General features: G+C 42.5%; 1 protein-coding gene across 3 annotated transcripts in view; it reads right to left on the reverse strand.

Moving 5' to 3' along the window:
- The window catches only part of LOC109303150 (X-linked retinitis pigmentosa GTPase regulator-like), a 119944-nt gene that overhangs the window by 1482 nt on the left and 93706 nt on the right, over positions 1–24756 (reverse strand). For 2 of the 3 annotated variants that reach the window (XM_019525259.1, XM_019525261.1), the window contains 3 exons: positions 10376–10573; positions 10066–10105; positions 7438–7541 (listed from right to left, as the gene is read on the reverse strand). In XM_019525259.1, the coding sequence (XP_019380804.1) occupies positions 7438–7541; positions 10066–10105; positions 10376–10573 (342 nt within the window). The remainder of the gene's footprint in view (positions 1–7437; positions 7542–10065; positions 10106–10375; positions 10574–24756) is intronic. The other variant, XM_019525260.1, reaches the window with a different exon arrangement.

The following is a 24756-nucleotide window of genomic DNA, read 5'->3' on the forward strand; positions in this document are numbered from 1 at the left end:
GGGGGGGGCTGGGAAGCAGTCTGGGGTTCTGCCTCCAGCCTGATTGGACAGGGAACATCTGTGTTCTGCACCCTGGGACTGCCCTGTGCTGGATCCTGACACTCAGCTGAGAATCAGGATCTATCACTGGCCAGCCCCAAACAGCCACATGTTCAATTTAAAGCGCATTTAAAATGAGCCACTAAGTTGTTACACATTCATAGATTCATAGATTGTAAGGCTGGAAGGAACCTCGGAAGATCATCAGGTCCAGCCCCCTGCACCAAGCAGGAAAAATAACTGGGGGTCAGGTGACCTCAGCAAGGTGACCATCCAGTCTCCTCTTGAAGATTTCCAGGGTAGGTGATTGCACCACCTCTGGAAGGAGCTTATTCCACAATCTGGACACCTTGATTGTGAAGAAGTTTTTCCTGATGTTGAGCCTGAATTGATCTTCCAGGATTTTGTGGCCATTACTCCTGGTTCTCCCCCTTGGGCGCCCTGGTGAACAGTTGCTCACCAAGCCCTTGATGTACTCCCCTAGTGTAGCGGTAAGCTGCTACCAGGTCCCCTCTCAGCCTTCTTTTCCTCAGGCTGAAGAGTCCCAGATCCCTCAGCCTTTCCTCATATGGCTTGCTGTATAAGACTGATCATACAGATGGCTCTTCTTTGGACTCTCTCAAGCTTGTCCGCATCCTTCTTAAAGTGCGGCACCCAGAACTGGACACAGTACTTCAGCTGCAGTCTCATCAATGCTGTGTAGAGCAGAAAAATCACCTCCTTGGTTTTGCTGGAGATGCATCGATTGATGCATGCCAGAGTATTATTTCCGTACTGGCTACAGCATTGCACTGCTGGCTCATATTCATACTGTGGTCTATTATTACCCCTAGGTCCCTTTCATTGGTGGTGCTAGTCAGTTTGGTGCCACCAAGCCTGTAGGTGTGTTGGGGGTTGCTCATCCCAAGGTGGAGCACTTTACATTTCTCGACATTGAACTTCATCAGATTCCAATCCACCCAACTTGCTAGGCTGTCTAGGTCTGCTTGTATCTGTAGCCTATCTTCAAGTGTGACCACCCTCCCCCATAACTTGGTGCCATCTGTGCACTTGGCCAGTGAGCACTTCATCTCCACATCCAAATTGTTAATAAAGATGTTGAAAAGTACTGGACCGAGCACCAACCCCTGTGGGATATCACTGCCCACTTTTTGCCAGGATGACACAGATCCATTTGCTACGACTCTCTGGGTTCTGCCAGTTTCTCACCTACATGACTGTCTTGGAGTTAAGCCCACAATCCTCCAATTTTCTCGTGAGGACATTGTGGGAAACTAGATCAAGGCCCTTTTGGAAGGCTAGGTATACAATATCAACCTGCTCTTTTGTGTCCAGGTGGCAAGTTACCTGTCACAGAAGGAGATGAGGTTGGTAAGGCAGACCTGCCTGCAACGAAGCCATGCTGGCTGTCATTCAGAATCCTACCTTTTGCAAGCCTATCGCAGATAGACTCCTTGATGAACTGTTCTAGGATTTTCCCTAGGATGGGAGTTAGGCTGGTTGGCTTGTAGTTACCCGGGTCCTCCCTCCTGCCTTTTTTGTGGATGGGCACAACAATGACCCTCTTCCAGTCCTCAGGGGCATCTCCAGAGTGCCACGAGTTTTGCAAGAGTTTCTCTGGGGGTTCAGCAATGACTTTGGCTGCTCCTTCAGCACTGTCAGATGAAGATCATCCAGTCCCGCTGATCTGCATACATCTAATCTTTTTTAACTGGTCGTACATCAATTCTACGGCAATAGTAGGAAGGTGATTATTCCTACTGTGCTCATCCTCTACTCTACCTGGCATGGTTTTTCCCTTGGTTCAGTGAAAGACGAGGGCGAAGTAGTAATTCAGGAGTTCAGCTTTCTCCTGGGTACTGGTAAGCAGCTCTTCTGAGTTGTTGAGCAATGGCCCCACACTCGCATTTGTTTTCCTCCTGTTCCCTATGTACCTAAAGAAGAACATGTTGTCCTTGATTTCCCTTGCTAATCTAGGTTTGGTTGCCACTTCAGCCTTTCTTATCTGTTCCCTGCAAATGCGGGCCATTGTGGAATAGTCCTCCTTGGGGCCTGCCCCAAGTTTCCATTGTTTATAAGCCTTTCTTCTTTGTTAAGAGGACGGTGATTTCCCTGTTTAGCCAAGAAGGCTTCCCAGCCTCTCTGTTACCTTTTCTCTGCATGGGAATAGACTTCCTTTGTGCTTCAAGGATCATGTCCTTAAGGAACAACCACTCTTCATGTACACCTTTCACCTTTGGTCCCTGGTGCTGCAGCAGATCCCCTACTAGTGACTTAAGCTTGTTGAAATTTGCATTTTTGAAGTCCAAGACTTCAATCCTGCTATCAGATTTGTCTGCCTTATGTTGAATAGTGAACATGATGGTTTCATGGTCTCTGTTGCCCACACTTTCCTCTATATTTAAGTCAGTCACGAGGCCATCTCCTTTGGCCAGGACCAAGTATAGCAGCGTGCCACCTCTGGCTGGCCCATGCACCTCCAGAGTCAGGAATAGCTCCCTGACACAGGTCAGGAAGGATTGCGACTGATCCAACTTGGCCAAGTGTTCCCCCCAGGAGATGTCTGGATAATTAAAATCACCCATGATGACCATGTCACATGCACGTATGGCATCAGTCAATTCTTAGGTGACCTCCAGATTGAGTTAATCCCCCTGGTTTGATGGTCTGTACACCTACAGTTAGGTTTCTCTCACCATGCCCCTCTCCCCACCCTGCAACTTACTCCAGAGGGTTTCAAGCTGTTCATTTTTTGAGCCAATGTTGGCTTCCAAGGAGGTGTACAGCTCTTTCACATAGAGAGCAATGCCTCCACTGTTGTTCCCCACCTGGTTCCTTCTTTGCAGGGTGTAGCCCTCTATAGCTATACTCCACTTGTGAGAAGTCCCACCAGGTCTCTGTAATCCTTACTAGGTCATAATGCACACTGAAGAGTAGGAGGGCTAGCTCCTCCTGCTTGTTCCCCATGATCCTGGCGTTAGTATATAGGCACCTGAGTCCTCCTACTGAGGCCCTCATTTTCCTGTCCTGCTGATAGAGAACTATTCCCTCAGCTCCCGCAAAAGTGGCTCTCCCAGTGTCTCGATCTATAGGGCTTACTTGTATGTTGGTCCCTGGACATGTTTGAATTTGTGTATCCCCATCCCCCAGCAATCTTAGTTTAAAGCCCTGTCCAGAAGATTGGCCATCCTGGCTGCCAACAGTTACTTACCTTTCCTCGTGAGATGGATGCCATCCCTTCACAGGAGTGCTGTCTTCCTGAAGTGCTCCCTCCACATTATATGTGGAATACATGCATGACTCATTTACTGTATTGTCATGCCTTAAATTGACTTGAATATGTGGCTGGGTTTCAATTGATGGCATGATTATCCTGTTAGGCACATACTTAACTTTAAACTTCACATATTTTTGTAGTTCTGTTGAAGTAATGCTCCCTGGCTGATATCAGTGGGACTGAAAGTTGTTTTGCTTTGATGGACTGAGAACACAGTAGTCAGAAACTTGCAGAACTGAGCCTTTGTATTCCAGACTATTGAAAAGCCCAGGTGCTCCATGCAAGGTATGTCCCTGCACCCAGATAAAGTCCCACTTAAATCAATGAGGGCTGAAGTTGGCCACTGGCATAATGATCCTGGCAGGACTTGACCCCTTAATAGTCGAAAACATAAAGAATTCCATTGCTGATCTTAGTGAATAAGATGTGAAAAAAGCCAATGGAAGAAGTCATCCCTAGGTATCCACTTCTTATGTTTTTGTCTCAGAAAAACTAGAGTGGTTAATTACTTTAATCTTTAGGACAAATAAGAAACATAGCTTTGAACTAATATCCATGGCAGTCAACAAAAAGACTCCTATTCACTTTAACAGCAGTTGGATAACCCCCTGTGCTAGATCCTGCTGATCTTTCCCAATTTTAACTGTAATTATGCAAAATGTTATTTAATTCAATTCAGTAAGGATAATCATGTAAGTAACAGTTTGCAGGAGCACCCTCGTAATTTGCATTAAAAAATACATTTAAACTAAAAATTCCAGGTAAATTCTGGAACCAATTAGTTGTCAGTTATAAAAGCAGGACATCCCATACTTGTTTCAACAGCATTTTTAAAAACAAATAAAATAATGCTACTTCCTTTTTGTTTTTGCCAGGATTTGTCAATGTCAAAGGTTCAAAGTTCACAATTACTTTTGGGAACTGCATAAAATATTTTGGCAAAATAAAAATATGGAGGTGGAGTAAAGACTGCTTATTTTTTAAAGTAAGTAACAGTCACCTTTCAATTGTGTTCTATTCCACTTTTATTATTCTTTTATTCCAATTACCATGACTATGTGCAACAGCCTATTATAAACTTTATGATAGCAACATACCCTTTTTTAAAAGGAAAATATATGGACCCTATAATTATTTTATGTTATCCTCCAATGAGGAGAATCTAGTCATAAAATCTTTACTTAACCTTTAATTTTCACAAACGGCTATGTTTGTTTTTACTGTAAAAACACATGCTATAATTAAAATACTTATATTATGTCTTGATCGTAATGAGTGTTTTTGTGTTCCTTGCTGTGTTTGAGTTTTTAATGTATTCATATTCATGTTCCCTATATTATGAAATTCTGTTTACACATATATTTTCAGTTTCACAGTACTTTTTCCACAGAGTATCTGATGCATATGCAAAAAGTCAAACTTGTTGAGGGGTGGAGATCTTGTGGTTTGTTAGCAGGTTATGAATCTGTATTAAGGTAATGTCTTAATAGATTGCTGTCTTCTACCTATATTCATGGTGTGATTTCTGGGTTAAAATATCATGCAAATTATTTTCTTTTTCTAGTCCAGGGCTGTCCAACTTGTGGACAAGCTCCTGCCTGGGTACCATTCCCCCTACCACTCTACTGCTGCTGTTCTAGGGTCTTCAGACTTCCCCTCCATCCTCTGACTTCTGCTTCCTACCCCTACTCCTGGGGGCAGGGCAGGGTGGCCTGTGGGGCCCAGGGAACCTGCAGCTGGATGGACTTGGAGGAGCTGGGTCCCTGGCTACTTTGAAGTTGGATAGCTCTGTTCTACTCTTTCCTGCTTTGGTGGAGGTTTTTGGAGAAATGATACCTGTGTGGCAAAATGGGGCCCCCCTACCTAGCCATAGTGCTAGGTTCCCCACTTGCCTTTGGGCACCCCCCCCACGACTCGCCTACCACACCTTGTTATTAATTAATTAACTGATGATCTTAAGCAGGAGGCTGACCATTTTATGCCCCGATGCCAGGGGGTGCTATCTCCAGCTCTGTACCTCCCCTAAACTGCAGCCCGTGCCTCGCAGATGGCATCTGGATGCTACAGTGCTCCCAGCCTACCACCAGAGCAAGCTTAGGCCATGCCATCAGGCCTCAGTCACTCGCACATTCACACTGCCTGCCTCTCACTTGGACCTCACACACTCCACCCTCTCTCACAGGGTCTCTTTCATACATCACTAACTTATGCCGCCTTGCTCCCTCTTGGCACGGGCCCCCTTAGGCTTAGCTAGTCCATTCCTTGGGTGGCAGACGTACCATCTGTTGGGCCTCTCCCGCAACCCTCACTGGGGTAGTAGCCAGCCAATTACCTGACCGGGTATAAGCATACTCTGGCCCTTTCCGGGGTAACACTATGTGTATATAGATGTACCAGGCCCTCAGCCCTCTGGTTCTTCTCCCCCTTCACTGGGGATCCCTATCTCTGCCCCTTCACTCGGGGCTCCACACCGCCCACTTCACTCCCCAGTGGGCTCAGGTGGCTGTAGCCATGCCTGGCCCCACTCTCCCTCCTCGGGGTCTTGTACCCCGTAGGGCTCAGGTGGCTGCAGTTGTGCCTGGCCCCACTACCTCCGGTGTCACCTGACCCACCCGAGGGTGGGAGCTGGGGTTAAGGTGCCCCGACCTGCCTTTCACCGGGGTGGTAACTGGCCTGGCATTTCCTGGGGGCTCCTGCGCCACTGAGAGCCCCACCAGGCCACCCACTCCCAGCAGGGTGCAGTTTTAGGTCATGCCCAGGACCAGAAGCCTCCTATCCATCCCCAACAGCTCCTGCCCTTACTCCCAGTTGATACCAGGAGCTTTGCAGACAGGTGATGTTGCTGCCTGGCCTTCCAGCAGAAAATGCCCTGCTTATATAGGCAGCCCTGACTCTAAAATGGCTGCCCTAATCAGGCACCTACCGGCTGCTAGGTTCAGGCCCTTAAAGTGGCAGGCACAAATGGTGCCCTGCCACACTGTGATTACACTGGTAAAAGCCTGTCTGCTGCAATCAGTAGAAGTTTAGCTATCATTTAAATTCAGTAGTTTCATAGTTGTTAGGGGCTGGAAGGTTTCAGCATTTCACTTGGAAATCTGCACAGCAAAAGGTTCTGTATACCAAATGGTTTGGCTATTTTTCCACGTATGTTATTGAAAATGGGAGATAGTGTTTTCTCTCCTTTGTCTAAAGCATCTCATCTTTCTTTCCTTACCTCTGAGATTTTTTCATTCTCCTTGTTGCTTTCCTCTTCAGGGTCATCAAGGCCTTTTACACTGACCCCCACCTCCACCCCTAAGGCTGTTCCCATGCCATCTGCTCCACTCTCTCTCTGTTCAGCTTCTCTTCCACTCTACTCCTTGCTCTGCTAAAACTATAGTCTCCATAGGAAGCAACCAAAGGCGGGGAGATCTGACATAAAAAGCAGCATAAACTGCTACTTCACTGTAAGATGTACTGAAAGCATGGCATGAAAGCAGGACATGACAGTACAAATAGCCAAGCAAGAGGGATGTACAGGATACCTGAGGGACATCCCTGCCACCTTCCTAGTAACGGCTACTCCTAATTCAAATTCTGGCATTGTGAAAAGTTGGTACTATGTATAATGTTATCACAGGGCTAACCCACAGAGACCATCCATTACTTTTGATCATGTGGGTATTACAGAGGGCAAGATCCCAATGACCTTACTCACAAAAAAATTGTATCTTATGCCATAACTGGTTCCCTTCATATCAAATCTGGACATTTACTATGGCTATCATCTTGCCATAGTTTCATTATGTGGCAACAGTGCAGGATACTTTCCCATGATTTTGTCTCTTCTCCCTCTCCTTTTGTCCATCTACATAATGGCATTAAGGGACTCACTCCTGAAAGAAACAACTATTCAACAGATGAAAGGCCCTGTACAATTCCAAGAGCTGTGTACAAGCAGCCAACACACATGCAAGGATCTCAAAAATCTAGTTTTAAGTAATACCAACAATTTGCTCATCACTTTTCAGGCATTTATAAAGGTGGATATGGTTTGGTGATACTTTCCTGTTGCTACAAGAATTTCATCACTTTGTTTTTAAGTTTTCAAATTAAACCTAATCAAAATTCAAGTAACGTACCTTTTTGGTCCTCCCCAGTATTCCTCCAGATATTCTGTCATCACTACTTTCTGAAATAGTCCCTGAAGAATTGTTCATAGTATGGGTATTGGTGCTTTTTTTATCTAAAATAACATAAAGCATTACAAAAATTCCTCTTTGGTGCAGAAAGAACAGTTCTTTAAATTATTTTTAAATACACACACAAATTAATTCTGGATCTAAAATACAACAGAAGGACAGAATGTTCAGTTCAATTTCATGCTTAGCCAAATTCTAATGCTTCTGTTTTTGTTTTGCTCATTTCTAGTTATGATTTCCAATTTTACTCCAGATGCTTGATTTTCAAGAATAGAATACTGGCACTCAGGTAAATTATTTTGACTAAGACACCCATGATTTCTTATGGTTAACAGAAGACAGTGTGTGTTGTTCTCAAATTTAGGAAACATACCCTAACTGAAAGAGTCTGACTCTTAGTGCAAGAATTGTCTTTCATTATCAATCTTTGTTCTGTTAGACCAATGCAGCATATGGATTTCATCTAAAATAAATTCAGAATTGGTGGGGCAGAAATGTCTTCCTACTTAATAGATAGTGGGCTGGAAATCATGTGTTGCTAAACTGGCCACTATGCAAATTACCAAGCAATACTAAGAGAAAATGAAGGGGCTAGTGGTCTGTACAAGGTGCAGGACAAGAGCTACAGTGTTCTGCAGCTTTATTTGCCCATTTCTTAAGAAGAAACCACAGGGAGGAAGTTTTGCCATTGACTTAAATTGGGCTAACAATTCACCCTTAGAAACAAATTTGCATAAATATAAGTTCATTCATTCATCAACACCAGGAAGTTGAGGAACACCCCCACACCGATGATTATGAGAAGTGTGTCCTGGACTTTGGGGATCAGCTGAAAGAGATTATGATTCAAGGCATGTAGCTAAGCTAGGAAAATATAAGGAGCCCTCAACTCTGGGTATTCTGACCTGTTTGACATTTTATTTCTTCCCTTCCCCTCCCTTGTGGTGAAGGAAAAAGACATGTTGTGCCTGAGAGATTAAATTCCTGGATTTTGCTGTTCTTGTAAATAGAGGAGGTGGAAGTTCCCAGAAACTCAGTGACTGGCAAAAGGAGGACTGGAGCTGTAGCCTCTCCTCTGCTGCATTTCTCCAGCTGAGCATTATAACAATTCAGCAAAACCACAGTGCCAAATCTGTTTTCTCTGCAATCAATCTCCTGAAAATGGCCCAAGACATTGCACAATTGATACATTTGGTTTCAGTAATTTATCTCTCTTTTCCTAATTTAAACTTGGTGGGCTCAGTTGTTATTTCATCACTATGCCTAAGGAGGCACAGAAAATAGAAGTGGAGTAACTGAAACTTCTGATGAGATAAGGAAGCTGAGAAGATGCTCTCTTCTGAGTGTGAATGTATAACTAGCTACTTTGGAGCCCTGTGTATTGATACTAGGGGAAAGGGTGGCCACATGACAAGTGAGTCTTACCCTTCCTTTGAAGATTCAGAGACCCTGGCTGCACCTGCTGCTGTACAGCATGTTCCTCCACTAAATCAGCACCCAAGGCTGGTGCCTTGCTCACCCACCCTCTGTTAAATTACTGATACAGGTGTTCTCTGTTACTCTGAGTGATTTAGGAGCCTACCCATCCCATTTTAAGAAGGGGCCTAGGAGCCTAATTCTCAGATATAGATCTTTCAGTGCCTAAGTCACAAATGCAAGTGGGACTTAGACTCTTTACTCATATAAGTGCTTTTGAAAATTTACCCATAGCCTTTGTAAATATTTAAAAACATTAATTTATCTTTGATTGACAGACTCGTCTTGTCTTTAGTGCTGTAATGAAGATAGTGAAGTCAATCCAACAGTTTTCATGACCCATGGGTGTTGAATACTGAGGGTCCTGGCCCCCCTGGGGGAAAGGGCTGTCACCTGGAATGCATAAAACTTTCCACATGTCCATCATCTTAGGTTCCCCTGGCAAAAATTAAAGTCAGCACCTATGTCATTACCAGACACATTTCAATTCATATTTTGTTTCTAAGCATTTTCCATCAGTGTCATGTGTACTAACAGGATGTCTGAAGAAACCAGAGGGATAACTTCCTCTGCTACTCCCTGTCCTCAGTACTATACCCCACTGAATGGGATGGGGATAGGACAGGTCTCTGTATCCACAGACGACCTACAAGATGTAGCAAGGATACACATGGTAGCAGTCAGTATCTATGGTTATTACTCTTTGGTGTAAAGGGCTTGCTGCCTCATTTTCCTACCTGTCGTCCTGTCATCTAGAGTTGTATAGGAGCCCTTATACATCACATCACATAACTCTGAAACCAGCTTGCTGTAGTTTTAAGCAGACAAAACAGTATAGAATATCTCTATGAGTGTACCACTATGATAGGCTTTCCGAACTACTCACCCCAAAAAATTTTGGAAGGGAATAGTTTTTTTGGAGATCAAAATTGGTAACTCAAAAATTCTGTCAACTCTAGAACATTGCTTTGTGTGTCTTACACAATGTCAGTGTCATTTAGCATTTATGTAACTAGGTTCACAAAAAAGTGTCACTAGGTAAAATGTGGTTGAGTTCAAAACGTCTGTAATGGCCAAATTCTAAATTTGTACCTTGCTGAATTATGTTCTCTTCTTGAGTGTTTTGTTCTTCCTGTAAAAATAAAACAATTAAATATATAACGTAGTACTTTCAAGCCATTTAAAAACAAAATGTTTAACGATAGCATTTAAAATTCTAAGTAGTAATATACTAACAGACAACTACATTAGTATAATTTCTGAATAACTAGAGTATTAAGATTGACATTACTTCACTAGGAAAAGATGAAACAGGATTAAAAACAGCTGCAGGCATGTTCACTGGAATTATATGGCTAAATTCCTATACAGTACAACATGTTAGAAGGGGTAAATACTGTACCTGTAGGATTTCTGTGGTATTATTGCTTTTCTCCCCTTCAGGAGTTCCATTGTGATGCACCTCTTCTTCATGCACTTGACTATGAATATCCTCCTCCTCCTCTTTGTCTTCCTTCTCTTCACCTGGTTCTTCTTCTTCTGCTTCATCATCAGTCTCTTCACCATCATCAGTATCATCATCTTCAGAAGATATCTGATCCTGTAACAAAACAGAAAAAGATAATTATAACTAATAAGCCTGTAGTGCTTCTAACACATTCACAAAAGGAATGTAGTAAAAATTAGGCCTATTTTTCAAAAAGCTCATGAAGACATAGTAATCAGAATGCTCTCTAATTCCCCACATACACTGTGATTCAAAGCTTGTTTGGTCTCAGCCTCTGATATAAGAAGAGTTTTTCTACAAATGCCATTTTTTTGCCATGACTAGCATGTAACTATCAATGAAACTAGTTTACAAACAGCATGTTTCTCATTCTGAAAACAATTATAAAGAAAGCAACAAGTAACGTGTATTTTTATACTATGACATCATATAGTTATATCACCATAATTATATTGTTTAAATACTTCTTGTGATGTGAAATGTAATGTTTTTCATATAAATATTATACTTCCTCTCACAGAAAGGCAATGATCATGAATAAGGGTAATGCACGATTCTTTCTTGAACTTCTGGTAATAAACAGCTTGAGTTCTGGTCCCTGGGCATATCTACAAGAGACGCCTTAATGCGCGGTAGACTGTTCTACTGCACATTAGTGTGTCACGGCAAAAACTGGGCTAATGCATTAATGTGCAGTAGAATTAGTCTACTGTGTATTAAGTGTAACAAAAAAAATTTCACCTTTCTACTGTGTATTTGCGCAGCTACTTAGCCTTTATTTAGTACCTCATATTAGAGGTACTAAACTTAACGCGCAGTAGCAAAGATGCATTAATGAGCATGTAGATGTGCCCTGTGTATCATTTCACCAGAGTACCTAGATAACATTATATCCTTGCACTATATTTTTTGGAGCTTTCATTAATTTAGATATCCCAAACAATTTTATATTAAAGATACATTTAAGGATTTTGGAAAAACACAACAAAATGTTCCTAATTGTGGCTTAAATAAATGCTTCCTTGCTTTTTGTGCTGCTTTTTTTTCCCTGCATGCTAACTTTTGATTGCACTGTGGAGGGCTCCTCCTTACCTGTTAACACCTCACTGAATTCTCAGGTACAGTTGCTGTGTCTCTTCCCTAGTTTCTGCACATTCTCTCTTTTTTTTCTCCCCTCTTTGGATTCATTGTTTTTGGCTGTGCTGTTTCCCCTATTTCCTACTTGTTAGAATGCTACTTGCGGTGCAGAGTGGGAGCCTTTCACTGGCGCTTCTGTGGAGCTGGGACACAGAATCTTTTAGCCAAATCCCATTTAATGAAAGTGGGCACAAAAGCTTGACCTGGTGATCTGCTTCCTGGGTCTCTAGCATTCTGGGAGAGTTATTCTTTTGCTTGGATGTATTTGAAGCTGCTGCAGGAATATGGAGCGTAGGTAGGGTTCAAGACGCTAACCATCACTTTATCCATAGACATTTACAGTGAAGAATCAAAATGGATTATCACACAACTTGCCCCACTTTTACTCTACTCTTTGATTTCGCTTCCCATGCACTAGCTACCTGTCCTCTTCATCCCAAAAACCTTCCTCCAGACTGAAAAATACCATGTTGCATACACATGCAGAGCTTGCATTAAAGGCAATGGGAGCTCTGCAGTAAGTGTATTTGAGAGCAGAATTGAACCAGCTCACTTGAACATTTATAAACTCCTAGTCTTGCATTTACTAAATTAATGTTATCTAATTGCATTTAATTTTTTATGACAGAAAATCCCAGCAAAACAATTTCATCTATTATAATGTGGTAGAGTTCCTTATTTGACAGATCTTTTCACCTTTAAGTATTTTGTCCAGATTTAGCCCCTCTGATCCATGCATAGATCTCCAACTTTCATATGGAAGATGTAGGAGGTGTAAGGCTTGGATACCTTTGCATCAGTATCTCCCACACTCTAGAATCTGCAAACAACATGTAATGCTCTGTGAATCTGTGGCAAAGAGGGCTAGTGGCAAGGAGTGCAGAATGGGCAGAATTTTTTGTGAGGTGGCACACTACCCCCACACTGATACTGTAGAGGTCAGTTGGAAAAGGTAATGAAACCTGGGAGAATATTATATTTCCCACTGGCTGAGTCTACATGAGATGCTGACTGTGCAGTGGCTCGTTATTACTGCGCAATAGCATTGCGTGGCAGGAAGCATGACACAATGCTACTGCGCAGTCAGCATCACCTAAAAGCTGTTTGGTGATGCTATTGAGCAGTAACGCTGGTTCCTGCACAGTCTTTTAGTACTTGTTATTAAAAGTACTAAATGACTGCTCAGTAATGACTATGCAGTCAGCATCTTGTATACATGCGCCCCCTGAGGGCTATCAGGGTGGGAAATATGTAAGTAGGGGCCATGAGCCGCCACAGGCAGGAAGTATCTTTGGTACCATAGCAATGTGGTAACTATGCTACCAAGGAACCAGTGAAGACATGGGGTATCTGGAGCTAATGTGGATGGCCCTGCCTTTTGGTATTTGGGGAATTTTGGGATGGGCACTGTAGTTAATTCTAGTCACAGCAATATTTGCTCCCACCAAAAATTCTGTTAAAAATTACCTTTATTAAAATTACCTCCAACAAGTGTTAATTCAGGGGTAGATAATTTAAGTCTCTGATTCTGGGCTTTATTGTAGATACAAAATAAGTTGCTTACATTCAACCCTAACATATGAGAAAGATACTCGCAGGCAGCCAGAACTGATTTTTGCTAGGTCACCTATCCATCCACCCACATACTGAATGAAAAGTGCTGCACCAGAATGAAAACATGGTGATGCTGGAATCACTGCTGGGGACTCTCTCCTGATCAGCATGCAGCAGGGACAGAGTCCAATCTTCAGTGTTAGAGCCAAAGGTTTAACTGTCTCACAGCTATTGCCAAAGTGGCAGCAGTTGTTGACCTGGTTAGTTCAGCCAAAAGCTGCTGCCAGTTCAGCAGTGGCTGTAAGAAGGTTAGAGCTTTAGCTCTGCCTAAGCAACCAGGGGAGAGTGAGTAGCACTGAAGAGTAGGTTCTGCCCTTATTCCATGTGATCAGCATCTGGCCATGACTCTAGAAACATCTTTTGTCATTCTGCCTTCCCAAAACAAGGTGCATGTCTTATTTGAGGGTATGTGGTATGTGAGAAAAATACGTTGTTCTGCTGGCTTTTGGAACAAATGTTGGTCTAGTATCATTGAAGGAAATTCCATGTGGCTTCTTCAATTGCCTTACCACAAACCTCAGTCATACTCTGTTTGGGAACCAGGTTTCCTTGTAAAATACTGAAGAGTCTCAGTGTGGAGCATGGCTCACATATGCCCACTGGAAGCCAGATTTCCATGTGGTCTGATATGTCTCAGTATGGAGCCTTTCTGCACTCCAGCTGGCAGCTATCCATGTCTGCCATTTCTGAAGGGAAAGGGGAAGAAAGAGCTGTCCTCCAAAGCATGAAGTCTGTTTGTCTTGATTAGCACCCTTGCTTAGCAACTGTGGTGGAAAAAACCCCTCAAAACCATTGCTAAAATTAACATTTAGTCAGTTACAAATTGTTGAGTGCACCACTTGGAAGCAGAAAATTCTGAGGTGCTTCCTGAGCCTTGGTCCTAAGCCCAGGCTCAGAGCAAAGATCGGGTCCATCTCCAGTTGCCGTGGAGACCAGTAATTGCCCACTGCAAAGACGCAGAGGATTAAGAACAAAGCACTTGGTTATATATGGTCCTTCTTTGTCTTTATTCTTCCAAACACACAGGTGTAATATAATAGCCACTTATCAGCTCTTTCAATAATGCAAGAACAAGTTTCTGGAGCCTGGCAGCCACCTGCCATGGGGGCTGGCTGCCAACACACAAGACCCCATGGCACCTCTGAGATGGCCCGGGTAGCCTGCTTCCCAGCCAGCCGCTGCCAGTGTGCGCTGGGCCAGGCTGTGCTCACTGACAGGGCTTAGCTTCCCTGTCTGAGCTGCTGGGTGGGGGCCTGGTCACATGTGGCTGCCTCTGCTGGGGCTGAGCAGAGGATGGGGCCCTCCTCAGTGGCCTGTAGCTCAGTGACAGCTGCTCCCCATGCCCAGGCTGGGCCAGGCCAGGCAGCACTGTACAGAGCCCCCTCCCCACCCCACGGTGGGAAGGAGGGGGGACAGTTCCCTTAAGGCAAAAAAAGCAGGGAGGGGGTTAATACCTTCCTTCCCTTCTGCCCTCCGGGACCACACCTGGGGTCGACCAGCCCAGACCCCTGCCTCTGCAGCCTGCAGACAGGCATACCCTGGCTGCAGTGGAGGGGAAGGAGGGAAGAATTAACTCCCTCCCTGTTCACTTTGTCTTAATGGGGCCATGCCTGGACCTGACTGGCTATACCCCTACCCCTGCTCAAACTAGAAAGCAAAGGGGTGGGGCCAGCCCTGCTCTCTGGAGCACAGAGCATAGCCCAGCCCAGGGCTGCAGAGCATACTTGGATGTGGGAGGACTCTGGTTTAACTTAAACCAAGAAGGGGTCTTGGTCAGAAGTTGCATAAACTGGTTTGACCCAAATCAGTTAAGTCTGAAACTACATTCAATCAGGTTAATCTTAAACCACTTTCAGCCATGTTGAAACTGGTTTATGTGCACTGAGCTTATGTCCTGTTACAGGTTTAAACCAGTTTCTGATCACTTCAAATGGTTTATGTGTAACTTCTGTCTCTAGCCCTATAGTCCACCCTCTTTTGTTCAGGCCAGAATGCATAGCATTCCTACACTAAATTCCAGTTCACCTGACAGAAATAAGTACAGGATTTTGCCCTTCGTTAGTTTATCTGTACTGGGAAAATACACTGTGTTAGAAAAACATGCTAACAATCATACTAAATTAAAATGTGAAACACTGTTTTACCCTAAAGTGGAACAGGGCAATCTTTCAAAAAAAAAAAAAAGATAATGGACCAGTTAACCTTCAGGTAGTTAGATATGCCTGAATGTATAGACATCTCACATGCCTTTAATAATGATCTGCTCAGTGATCTGCTTTTCTGTCACTTAAAGTGAGATGACTGGAGGTACTATTTTCTTAAATTCTTGGCAATGTTAGTAAATAAACTGGATAATCTTGAGCTACAGTGAAAGTATAGCATCTTCAAAACCTAAAACTGCTAACTTGTTATCATGAGAAATTTAAATTAGGCATCTATTAATGTAGTAATTGTTAGTTCTGTTTTAATTCCATTGAAAGTGTCTTTAGTTTCAGCAATTACTAAAGAAAAAGCTGCCTGCAAAGTTTTGATTACTTAAATTCTATAATTCTGAGAGTGAAGCAAAGCAATCAGATGAGATTTAAGAACTTATTCTTTCAGCTACAAGTAGCATGGTAGCAGTCTCAGCCACACTGAGATTTCCTAATCTGTTTTCATGTATACAAAGGCTAAAACCTATTGTATACCTTAAAAGAAGTTCTCACGGTACAATTTTGGGAACTGCAGATTCTAATTTAACAGATACGATTTATTAATAAAATAAATCACTTTAGATCAGATGACTCATTTTATTATACTGTTAGAGTGTGCAAAGACCAACCTGGAACCTGACAACTCTGTACAACATGGGTTATGTAACATTATTTTCTCATTAATGTTACCCAGGGGAAGATCGAGAGGGGCTCACACCACACATCCCTTTTCTGACTGGGCTGCAGGAACAGCAGCTTCAAATTTTTTTAAGTCCCCCAAGCTTGTAAGAATTCCCTCCCTCCATTCTCCTCCATGCTCAGAGGCATGTCCCCTTCCCTCCCCTGCCCACTACTGCTGAACTGACTTAGGGGAGGGAGGGGAGGAGGGAGACTCCAGAACTGCTTCTGCCCACCAGCTGGGCTCCACAGGGGCTGGGCTCAGCCCATGCCTAGTCCTCTCCATTGTTCTACAACAGCCTGTGAGCAGATGTGGGAAGAGTAAACCCCTCTTGCTGCCAACCATTGTGGGCTGAGCCAGGCTCCTGTGTAGTCCAGCTGGAGCTGGGCAGAAGCAGCTCCGGAGTTTCCTTCAGCCCAGGACAGTGAGGACAATAGCACTGGCAGGCAGAGAAGGATGGGGAGGTAAGGGATGTGGTTGAGTATGGAAGGGACTTTACCTGATCTGGGGACTTAGAAAGTCCCTGACTGCTGCTCCAGCTGTGTAGTGTGGCCACCCTGATGCAGGGTGGGGAGGGTAGAAAGGCTGGGAGAGGGAGGTGCGGGCACCCCTGCAGCCCTAGTTGCTGCTCCTGCACTCCCCTTTGCAAAGACCTGGATCTGCTTCTGGTGTTACCCAACTCCTTCCTCCATTCCCTTCGATTGTTTGGAATCGACAGACAGCATCTTGTCGAACATTAGACTATAGCTCTTTCAAGGCATATCCTTCATGTTTCCATAGCATTCTTCTTAGTGGAACTGGGATTTGATTGTGGCATCCTGATATTACTACAATGCAATTTGATAGACTATGGCTGAAAACAGACTTTGCATTTGTGCTATCATAAAAACTTTTATGGTGGCACAAAGCCAAAGCAAACAGACGTCCATGCCCCTTGTTGTAATTACAACTGTGAGTATTTGTGATTTGACAATAGGTGGCAAAAATCTGTGGTTGCCTTTTCCTGTTAAACATGCTTGCTTTCCAACAGGAGAATGAGGGCAGCCTGGAGTTGCCCATGTTCTCCAGCCACCCCAGGCAGGAGCTTAAAGCACTGCAGGGGCCCAATCCTGTGTACCCTTGGGAATTTCCCAGAGTACTTGGGATTGGACCCCTGAAGTCCCAGGAGCACCTGCCAAGGTTCCCCCATTTACAGAGGTGCAGCCTGGGAATCCTCCAACAGGGGATTCTGTGGGTTCACATATTGCACAGGGCATGACAGAATGATATGCACATCTGGGGAATCCCCTGCTGCTGTCCTGCAGAATTGGGCCCCTGAAACCTGGCAGGGGCTGACCCTGTGGAACAATAAGTGATGTCTGTGTTGCCCAGTGAAATAGTAATCTGTACCAGGACACATCCTGGTATAGCTGATCCCCCTCCAAGGGCAACTGGTTATATCCTTAGAGCTGCAGAGTGCAATATCTTTGGACAACATAGTTAAAGGGAGACAGACTAGTTGTTCAGGCCTCAATTACAGCAACATGGAGCTTTAGTCAAAGCTGCCACGGATAATATTTAGACAGAACAAAAAAAAAATTAAAGTGCCTAAGAGACATTTTCAGAAGTCATTTTCTGAAAGAATGAGGCTCCTATTGTTGTGAATATGTTCTTTTGAAAACCTGACCCAAAGCTATAGTATACAGAAAAACACAAGATCATATAGGGGAACCTAGGCCATGCAAGCTACAGAGAATATAAACACTTAAGGAATTTCACAACACAAAAACTGGAAAAAACGAACCCAGCATTAAACCATTATGGCTGCTGTTTTGTTCAGTTCTGTATTCTCTAGCTGGGATGAAAACATAAACTTGTTATGGGGTTTATGTCTGTTGACTATTCTTACTTTACATGCTGTAGATTGCTTTTACTATTGATTTCTTGGGCAGAGATTAATGACATGGAGTTAGGGCAAAAGAGATTTTAGTGCTCCTTGTAACTTTTATAGGTTATATTGGTTTCCTAACTGCATAATTCTGTATGTCAAGAACACTACACATGCAATAGCTGGTATCCGTAAAAGCCCTTTAATGGTCTAGACTTGAAATGCTCTTTCAGCCTCCCTTTTGCCTGCAGATGTTTTGGAATACTAATGTAATGCTGAAAGCATAATTGAGACAAAATGCACACAACCTTTAATGAAACATAATTGGAGACCCTTCTATGTCAGGAATGAAGATCTCCAAAACTACCTGCAAAGCAACAATGCATTTTAGAGATGGCAATGATTCCTTGTGACATGACTGAAGAGAAAGAGTGAGCATGTTGAACTGTGATATAGGGGTCACCATTAATATTTGTCATCAGTTACCACACAAAAGTATGTAAGAGAGACGGTGGTTGCTTCCACTTCAAATTATAGGGAAGGTCTGTGAATCCTGCTGGTGGTGTCACTAAAGTAATTCTGGAGTAAAGTAATGACCGTTTAACAGTAAATGTAGTCAAGCCCCAAGAAATCAAAACCAATTGTGCAGACCCATTTACCATAGTTATTCATGCCTAGGAAGCATGTTAGAACAAATACAAAAATACTTTGTTTAACGGGCAAGAAGGGATTTATGAGAACAAGTGTTATAGAACAGTTTGCCCCTTTTTTCCATGCAGACAGTGAGCATGTTCTTGCATTAAGTATTGCATTTTCTTGCAAAGCACATGCTTTCCTCCAAAAATTAACCATCCAAAATTGGGGAACATATTTGAAGCAAGAAAGCTCCTTTACGTATTTGAATGGAAGAAAGGTGATGCTGGAATAGCTTCTTGGGGGTGTGCTGTCCTCCCCGCAGGAGTGGTGGAGTCCAGCTCTCAGTGTCAGTCACTTTCTCCTAGCTCCAAAGCTCAAGCTTCAACAGGCAGCAGAAATATGAATTAATCTATGCTTTGAGTAGAGACCGCAAGTATCACCCCAAGCAACTACCACCCCCAAGGCTAATCTCCCTGGGCTCTAACATTAGGCCTTTTTAATCTCAAAGCCTAGAATCTTACAAACCTCAAGATTATGTGCTTTCAACTCAATTCCTGACTCAGCCACACTGCCTACACCAGCCAGTGTCTAGTATAGATTCCCCAAAACATCCCTGCATCAGCCAGCCCTGGTATGAGGCCCTATCTTCCTGCTGTACTGAAAAAGTGTAATGCTCTTTAATCTTTCCATACACACATGCGGCCTTGTCCTTACAAATGATACCGCTTTATTTTTCTACTGGCATTTTAAGCAAACTTAAATTGTGCCTTCTCGTACATGGAGTGGCATTACTCTTATCAATCACACTGTACCATCCACACATCCTGACAACTGCCTTGTTAGGCTTTCGCAGTCCAGCCACAGTCTTTTCTTCTGGATGTTAGTCACTCCCCCACATGCTGTGAAGGACAAGCGAGAGCAGTCTTTGCCCTGGGCACAAGATCAGGGTAATTTTTGCCTCCATCCTATTTCATGAGAAACTTTGCTCTATGCGCAGACTCTCAGACTCCACAGACCCCTGGAAGAGATGCACCAAGCAGGTCACTAGTAAGCATCCTTTCCACTAGGTTAACTTTCCTGGGAATATTTGCCAGGTTGATATCACTACAATACAAAAGAGAGGATTTCTGCCAGCCCAGGATTCTTCCCAAACTATGGAAAGCTCAGTAACCCAAGACTTTGAGCCAACTACTTTCTGTATTCTTGCCATTCTTTTGGTATAGCCCAGGAGATCTGTGGGTGGAATTCTCAAAAACACCTGGGTGACTTAAGAGCACAAGTCCAACTTCCTACCAGAAGGACCTGTGCTCCAAAGTCATTCTGGTGCTTTTGCAATTCTATCCTAGGTGTTCAAAGGGGCTATTCTAAAACATAATTTATTTTTCCCCACCACTCCACTCCACCGCCCAGGACAACAGACATGTTGAGTCTACTGCAGAGATGACAATATATACATGGTTTTTATGAGACATTTTAAAATTTTATAGTAAATCTGCTATGGTTTGCAATCATCCTGGATAAAGTTATTCCTGCATCATCAATTAATGTGCCCAGATCCAGTTAAATTGACCAGTAAGTTGGGAAGTTTCCTCCAGTGTTTAGCCCAGATCCTTGTGCATATATAATATGAGCAATGCACTGTTCTATTGAAAGCTACATTTGATTATCACCTAGAACAGTGGTTCTTAACTTTTCTAGACCTAAGTCACCCCTCAAAAAATACCAGCTCTTAGTTTTCACTTGTGTTGACTACAAAATAACAGAACAATTTTTCTGTTGGAAAGAACTCAGCCCACAACAGGTCAGAATGTTTTGAAAAACATGGATTTCTATTTGAAATCTCTGGGTTTACCTTGTGAATCACATCTGCACACCTAACAGTGCCAACATTGTGTGGTACCATGTGGGACTCTTGAAAGGATCTCAAGGCACCCCCAGCTGCTGCAGTACCCTGGTTGAGAATCACTGACCTAGAGCCAGCATGGAATGCAGAGCACTGTCACTTTAAGATAGTGCTTACATAATGAAAATGTGCTCAACACTGGAGACTTGTTCATTTGTGCACAGGTACAGTCCAGGTTATAACCCTAAATCTGGGACACAGTGTGACAGTGGAGATGCTTGCCTTGAACTGTGATTATTTTGTCACATAGAGATCGTAAGAAGGAACAAACAGGTCTGATTTTAATTCCTGATAGCATTCCAGAGCCACAATGGTAACCATCAGAGGACCACACAGAATCTAACTGCTCTAGACTTGTACATCACTTTAGCATGTAGGTACACGTTCTTGATCATTTCTTTGACAGTTATTTTTTGCTAACATTTAGTTAAAAGAGGGAGCTAATTGACACCGGTACACTTCTCTAAATAATCAAGTAATTAAGCATACTTGTTTTGCCTTTTTCTGTAGAGTAGGGGTGCTCTCCACCTGGCCCATGGGTCACATCTAGGTTATCTGGCCTGTGGAGCTCCCTATGGGTTTGAGAGTTTGACAGCAGGAAAGATCCCCTGCTGCCAAATTTCTGGACTTGTGGGGAGTCTCCCCTGGGCCAATTAGTGTGGTTTACAGGGCAGTGTGGGGCCCAATCTGAGGGCACAGCACTGGGCAGAGTTGGTATGGAGCCCCTGATCCCAGAGTGTAGGGTCTGAACCTAGTAGGTGGGGGCAGCACAGGGCCACAGGGTCCAATCCTGGCACACAGAGCCAGTGCAGGGCTTGGTCCAGCCCTGTGCCACTCATCGGCCCTGTGCCACTCATTTGGCCCACAGGGCCAGAGGACTGGTCACCACTGTTAATAGACAAATAAAAACCTGTGAAGTTCTCAGCAGTAAAATTTTGTTTTCTAAGAGAAAAAGAAATCTGACCAAAATCTTGTCTCATAGCAAAAAAGAAAGGAAAAAATAGAGTTCGTTTAAAGAATACAGTAATATTTTGGGTTCAGTGAGCATTTCCAAATGAAGAACATATTGCAGAATTTCATTCACAACTATGTGGTAAGTTTCTCAGTTGCACAATCAAAGTATCTGCTTTCATTGCTTGTATGCTGCTGCAATGTTAAATACAAATATGTATATACATAGTACTCCTAGATGTTATAACTGAACTTGCTAGCATACATCAACTTCTATATACTATATTAAAGTATGATCTCACAGCCAAGGCAACTGTTATATGTTATTAGCATGAACTATTTATGAGCTCAATGGAAATGTTGCTATTGCTTTCAGCAGATACAGAATCAGTTCGTATAACGTGTCTCCTGTAATAATAGGGGTAAGGATATTTTTTCACAACATTAATTTGAAATATATATCTATATCTACATATTATATATTTACATATATAAATAAAAGGCATGTGTGGTGTTGAATTCCTAATGAATAGGTTAGGATATTTTTTAAGGCAGTGGCTGTGAAAGGGTTAAAACTGTAACTGCTGCTGAAAACTGAATTCTACCCCTCTTTCCATAGGGTGTGCTGAAGGAGGTTGTGGGGGGCAGAAGAGAAGGAAAAGCAGCAACAGCCATTTTACAGTTTCTCCATGTTTCTATTCCAGGCCAAAAAACCCAGCCTCCCCACTTAAGACATGCGCACCAATTCTGGACTGATTTTTGGGGAAAGGGTGCATGTGGTATGTTTAGAAATATGGTAATTTGGTATGTATGGTAATTAGAAACTGAAGGCAACTATTAAGCTATACAAAATAAGGCATTTTACAAAAGTCTACTTAAAGCCTTCTACAGCGATAAAAGAAATCTTGGAGCTCTTCCCAGTTATGCCAGGAAAATAGAAGACTTAGCATATGATATCATATATTCTGCAGTTTTCAAACTGCCTTATAGGCACAAGCTGTATTAGACAGAGTGTAGAAAGCCCTATGCACTTACATAAATTAGAAGAGAGAAGAAGGGGGACAGTGATCATCAGTGATACAGATTGCTCCAGGATACTTCCAGTAATTAGAACTGACCCTGCACAAGGTTAGGGGCATTCTATATCCAACACATCTGAAACTCTTATCATGATACTCTCCAAAATCCCCATGAAGAATCTCAATTCAAAAACAATTCCACACTTCTTGTAACAGCATGGCCCACCACAGCTTATTTTATAGGTTTTGTTTCATTGTAATATGTATTTTTGCAAACAGTATCGCATTAGATGATGTTTGATCTTTGATTGATTCATTTTGTGAAAAGTAAAAGCAACTTTCTTATAGAATGCTCATGAGTAAAGGATCCAAGAACAGATTATATAAAAGTACACAGTTGGATACCAGGAACATTTTACAATAGAGGCCCAGAAACTATAAAGCCCTTAATTCTGATATAGCTACATGGTTTGCTTATGAAACTTAGAGTAGGAAAAAAGGCAGAGTGAGTTAATTAGGTCTGCCTTTGTTGTCTTTTGAATTTAAAATAGTCCCCAAAATACTTCAGCAGTAAGAAAAAACAAATAATTCTAGTGTTCAATACCTACATTTATCTCACATATTAAATAAGTAAAAAAAAGAAGTTCAGTTTACTTTTAAAGGTTAAAAGTTTATAAATGCATAAATTGTCTGTTATTGTGAGAGTGAACAGCAGAAGAAATGCAGTATGATCTGGACTGAAAATAAACTAATAGATATTTCAAATTTGACTAAAACAGAAACTAAAGCTATTTATAACTTTTCAGCCAAGAGGGATTTTGTAAAAAGAAAGAAACTACCTAAAAAGTAGAAAGGGAGAAATAAATTACTTTTTTCTTAGATCATTTCTGAAGGCCTGCTCACAAACAATAAATGTTTGAAAATGAATGGAGAAAAGGGAATACGGAATTAAAAATCCTCTTAGTCCATTTACTGTTTTATACACAAACTTCTTTATATTCCTCAATGAACAAAGTCTAAAACCTGCTCAGTGAAGACTACCTTGTATTGGTGACAGTTGTCCAACTGATACATGATGGAAATGCAATCTGTGATTCCATAGTCCCAGTTGAATTTTGCACTTGGAGCAGAAATTGAACTACTTTGCTATATAGGAAAATACAGCACAGTTCTTTCAGTACTCAGTACTTATGCTTTAGTTATAACATAAATTTTCTGAGAATCTACAAACAAGTTTATGAAGTTAAAATTTTTAAATAGTTTGTTGAAAATTTTTTCCCCCATGTCAATTTTTGGTGATTCCACCCTGAAGCAATTCTATGAAGAAAAATGGTAAAAGGCTAACATGGCATTAAAGATCAATTTAATCCAATCTAGAATGATAAACACTAGTATGTGTTAATTTAACTGCAAATGGTTAGATTAGTTACACCTGGTCACTTCCCCTCACAGTTAGTATTGTGGACATAGCTAAAGGATAATGTACTCTCATCTGCTAGTCAACGTTCCTCCTTAGGGTACGGGCACATGTTCATTTTTAGTGTTACAGGGGCTGTTTTGTACAGGGGCTATACTGTTTTATAGGCCCCCCTGACAGGAGTGCTACAAAATCACATCAAGAATGCTCTCCAGCTAGAGGGCAATAAGGAACTGCTTCTTTGCTTCCCCCCACCCCCTTGAAAGACTGTTAAAGAGGCAGCACATCAATGCTCTTGTGGGAAGGGTGGTGGCATCAGAGTATTTGCCTAGAGATGCATACACAATGGAAATCCATTATGTTGGCATTTTCAGATACTGACATGACAAAATGTACTTTTTGTTGCTTTTGGGGAAGTCTGGAAGTATGATGAGGATACCAGCTTTCCCTATTTCAAAATTTTCTACCTACTAAAGAGTATTTCAGAAATGTTTTTGGAGTCCCATAGAAATGCTGTAGCAGTATCATGTTTTATTTCCCAATAAGAGTGATCCGTATGACAATATTATTAGTCAGCTGTTATAAGTAGCTCTTTGCATGGCTTTCCAATGGTCAGAAAGAAGCTCCCACCCTTACCGCATGACTGTACACGGATCATTTACAACAGTTAGCCTAGCTTTACCAAAAGGTATAGTGACTGCACACCAGGCAGGAACTGGGGCCATGACTTACTTACCTTACCCATTTTCCTGGTTAACCTTGGGAAGGAGTAGAGCAAGCACTGAGGGGAATAATATGCTCCATCCTAAAGGATGTAGAAGATTGTGATGCATACTTGCACAAGGGACTCCTCTTACACAG

Source organism: Gavialis gangeticus, unplaced genomic scaffold (assembly GCF_001723915.1).
Source record: "Gavialis gangeticus isolate Ggan-Ray unplaced genomic scaffold, GavGan_comp1, whole genome shotgun sequence".
NCBI lineage: Eukaryota > Metazoa > Chordata > Crocodylia > Gavialidae > Gavialis > Gavialis gangeticus.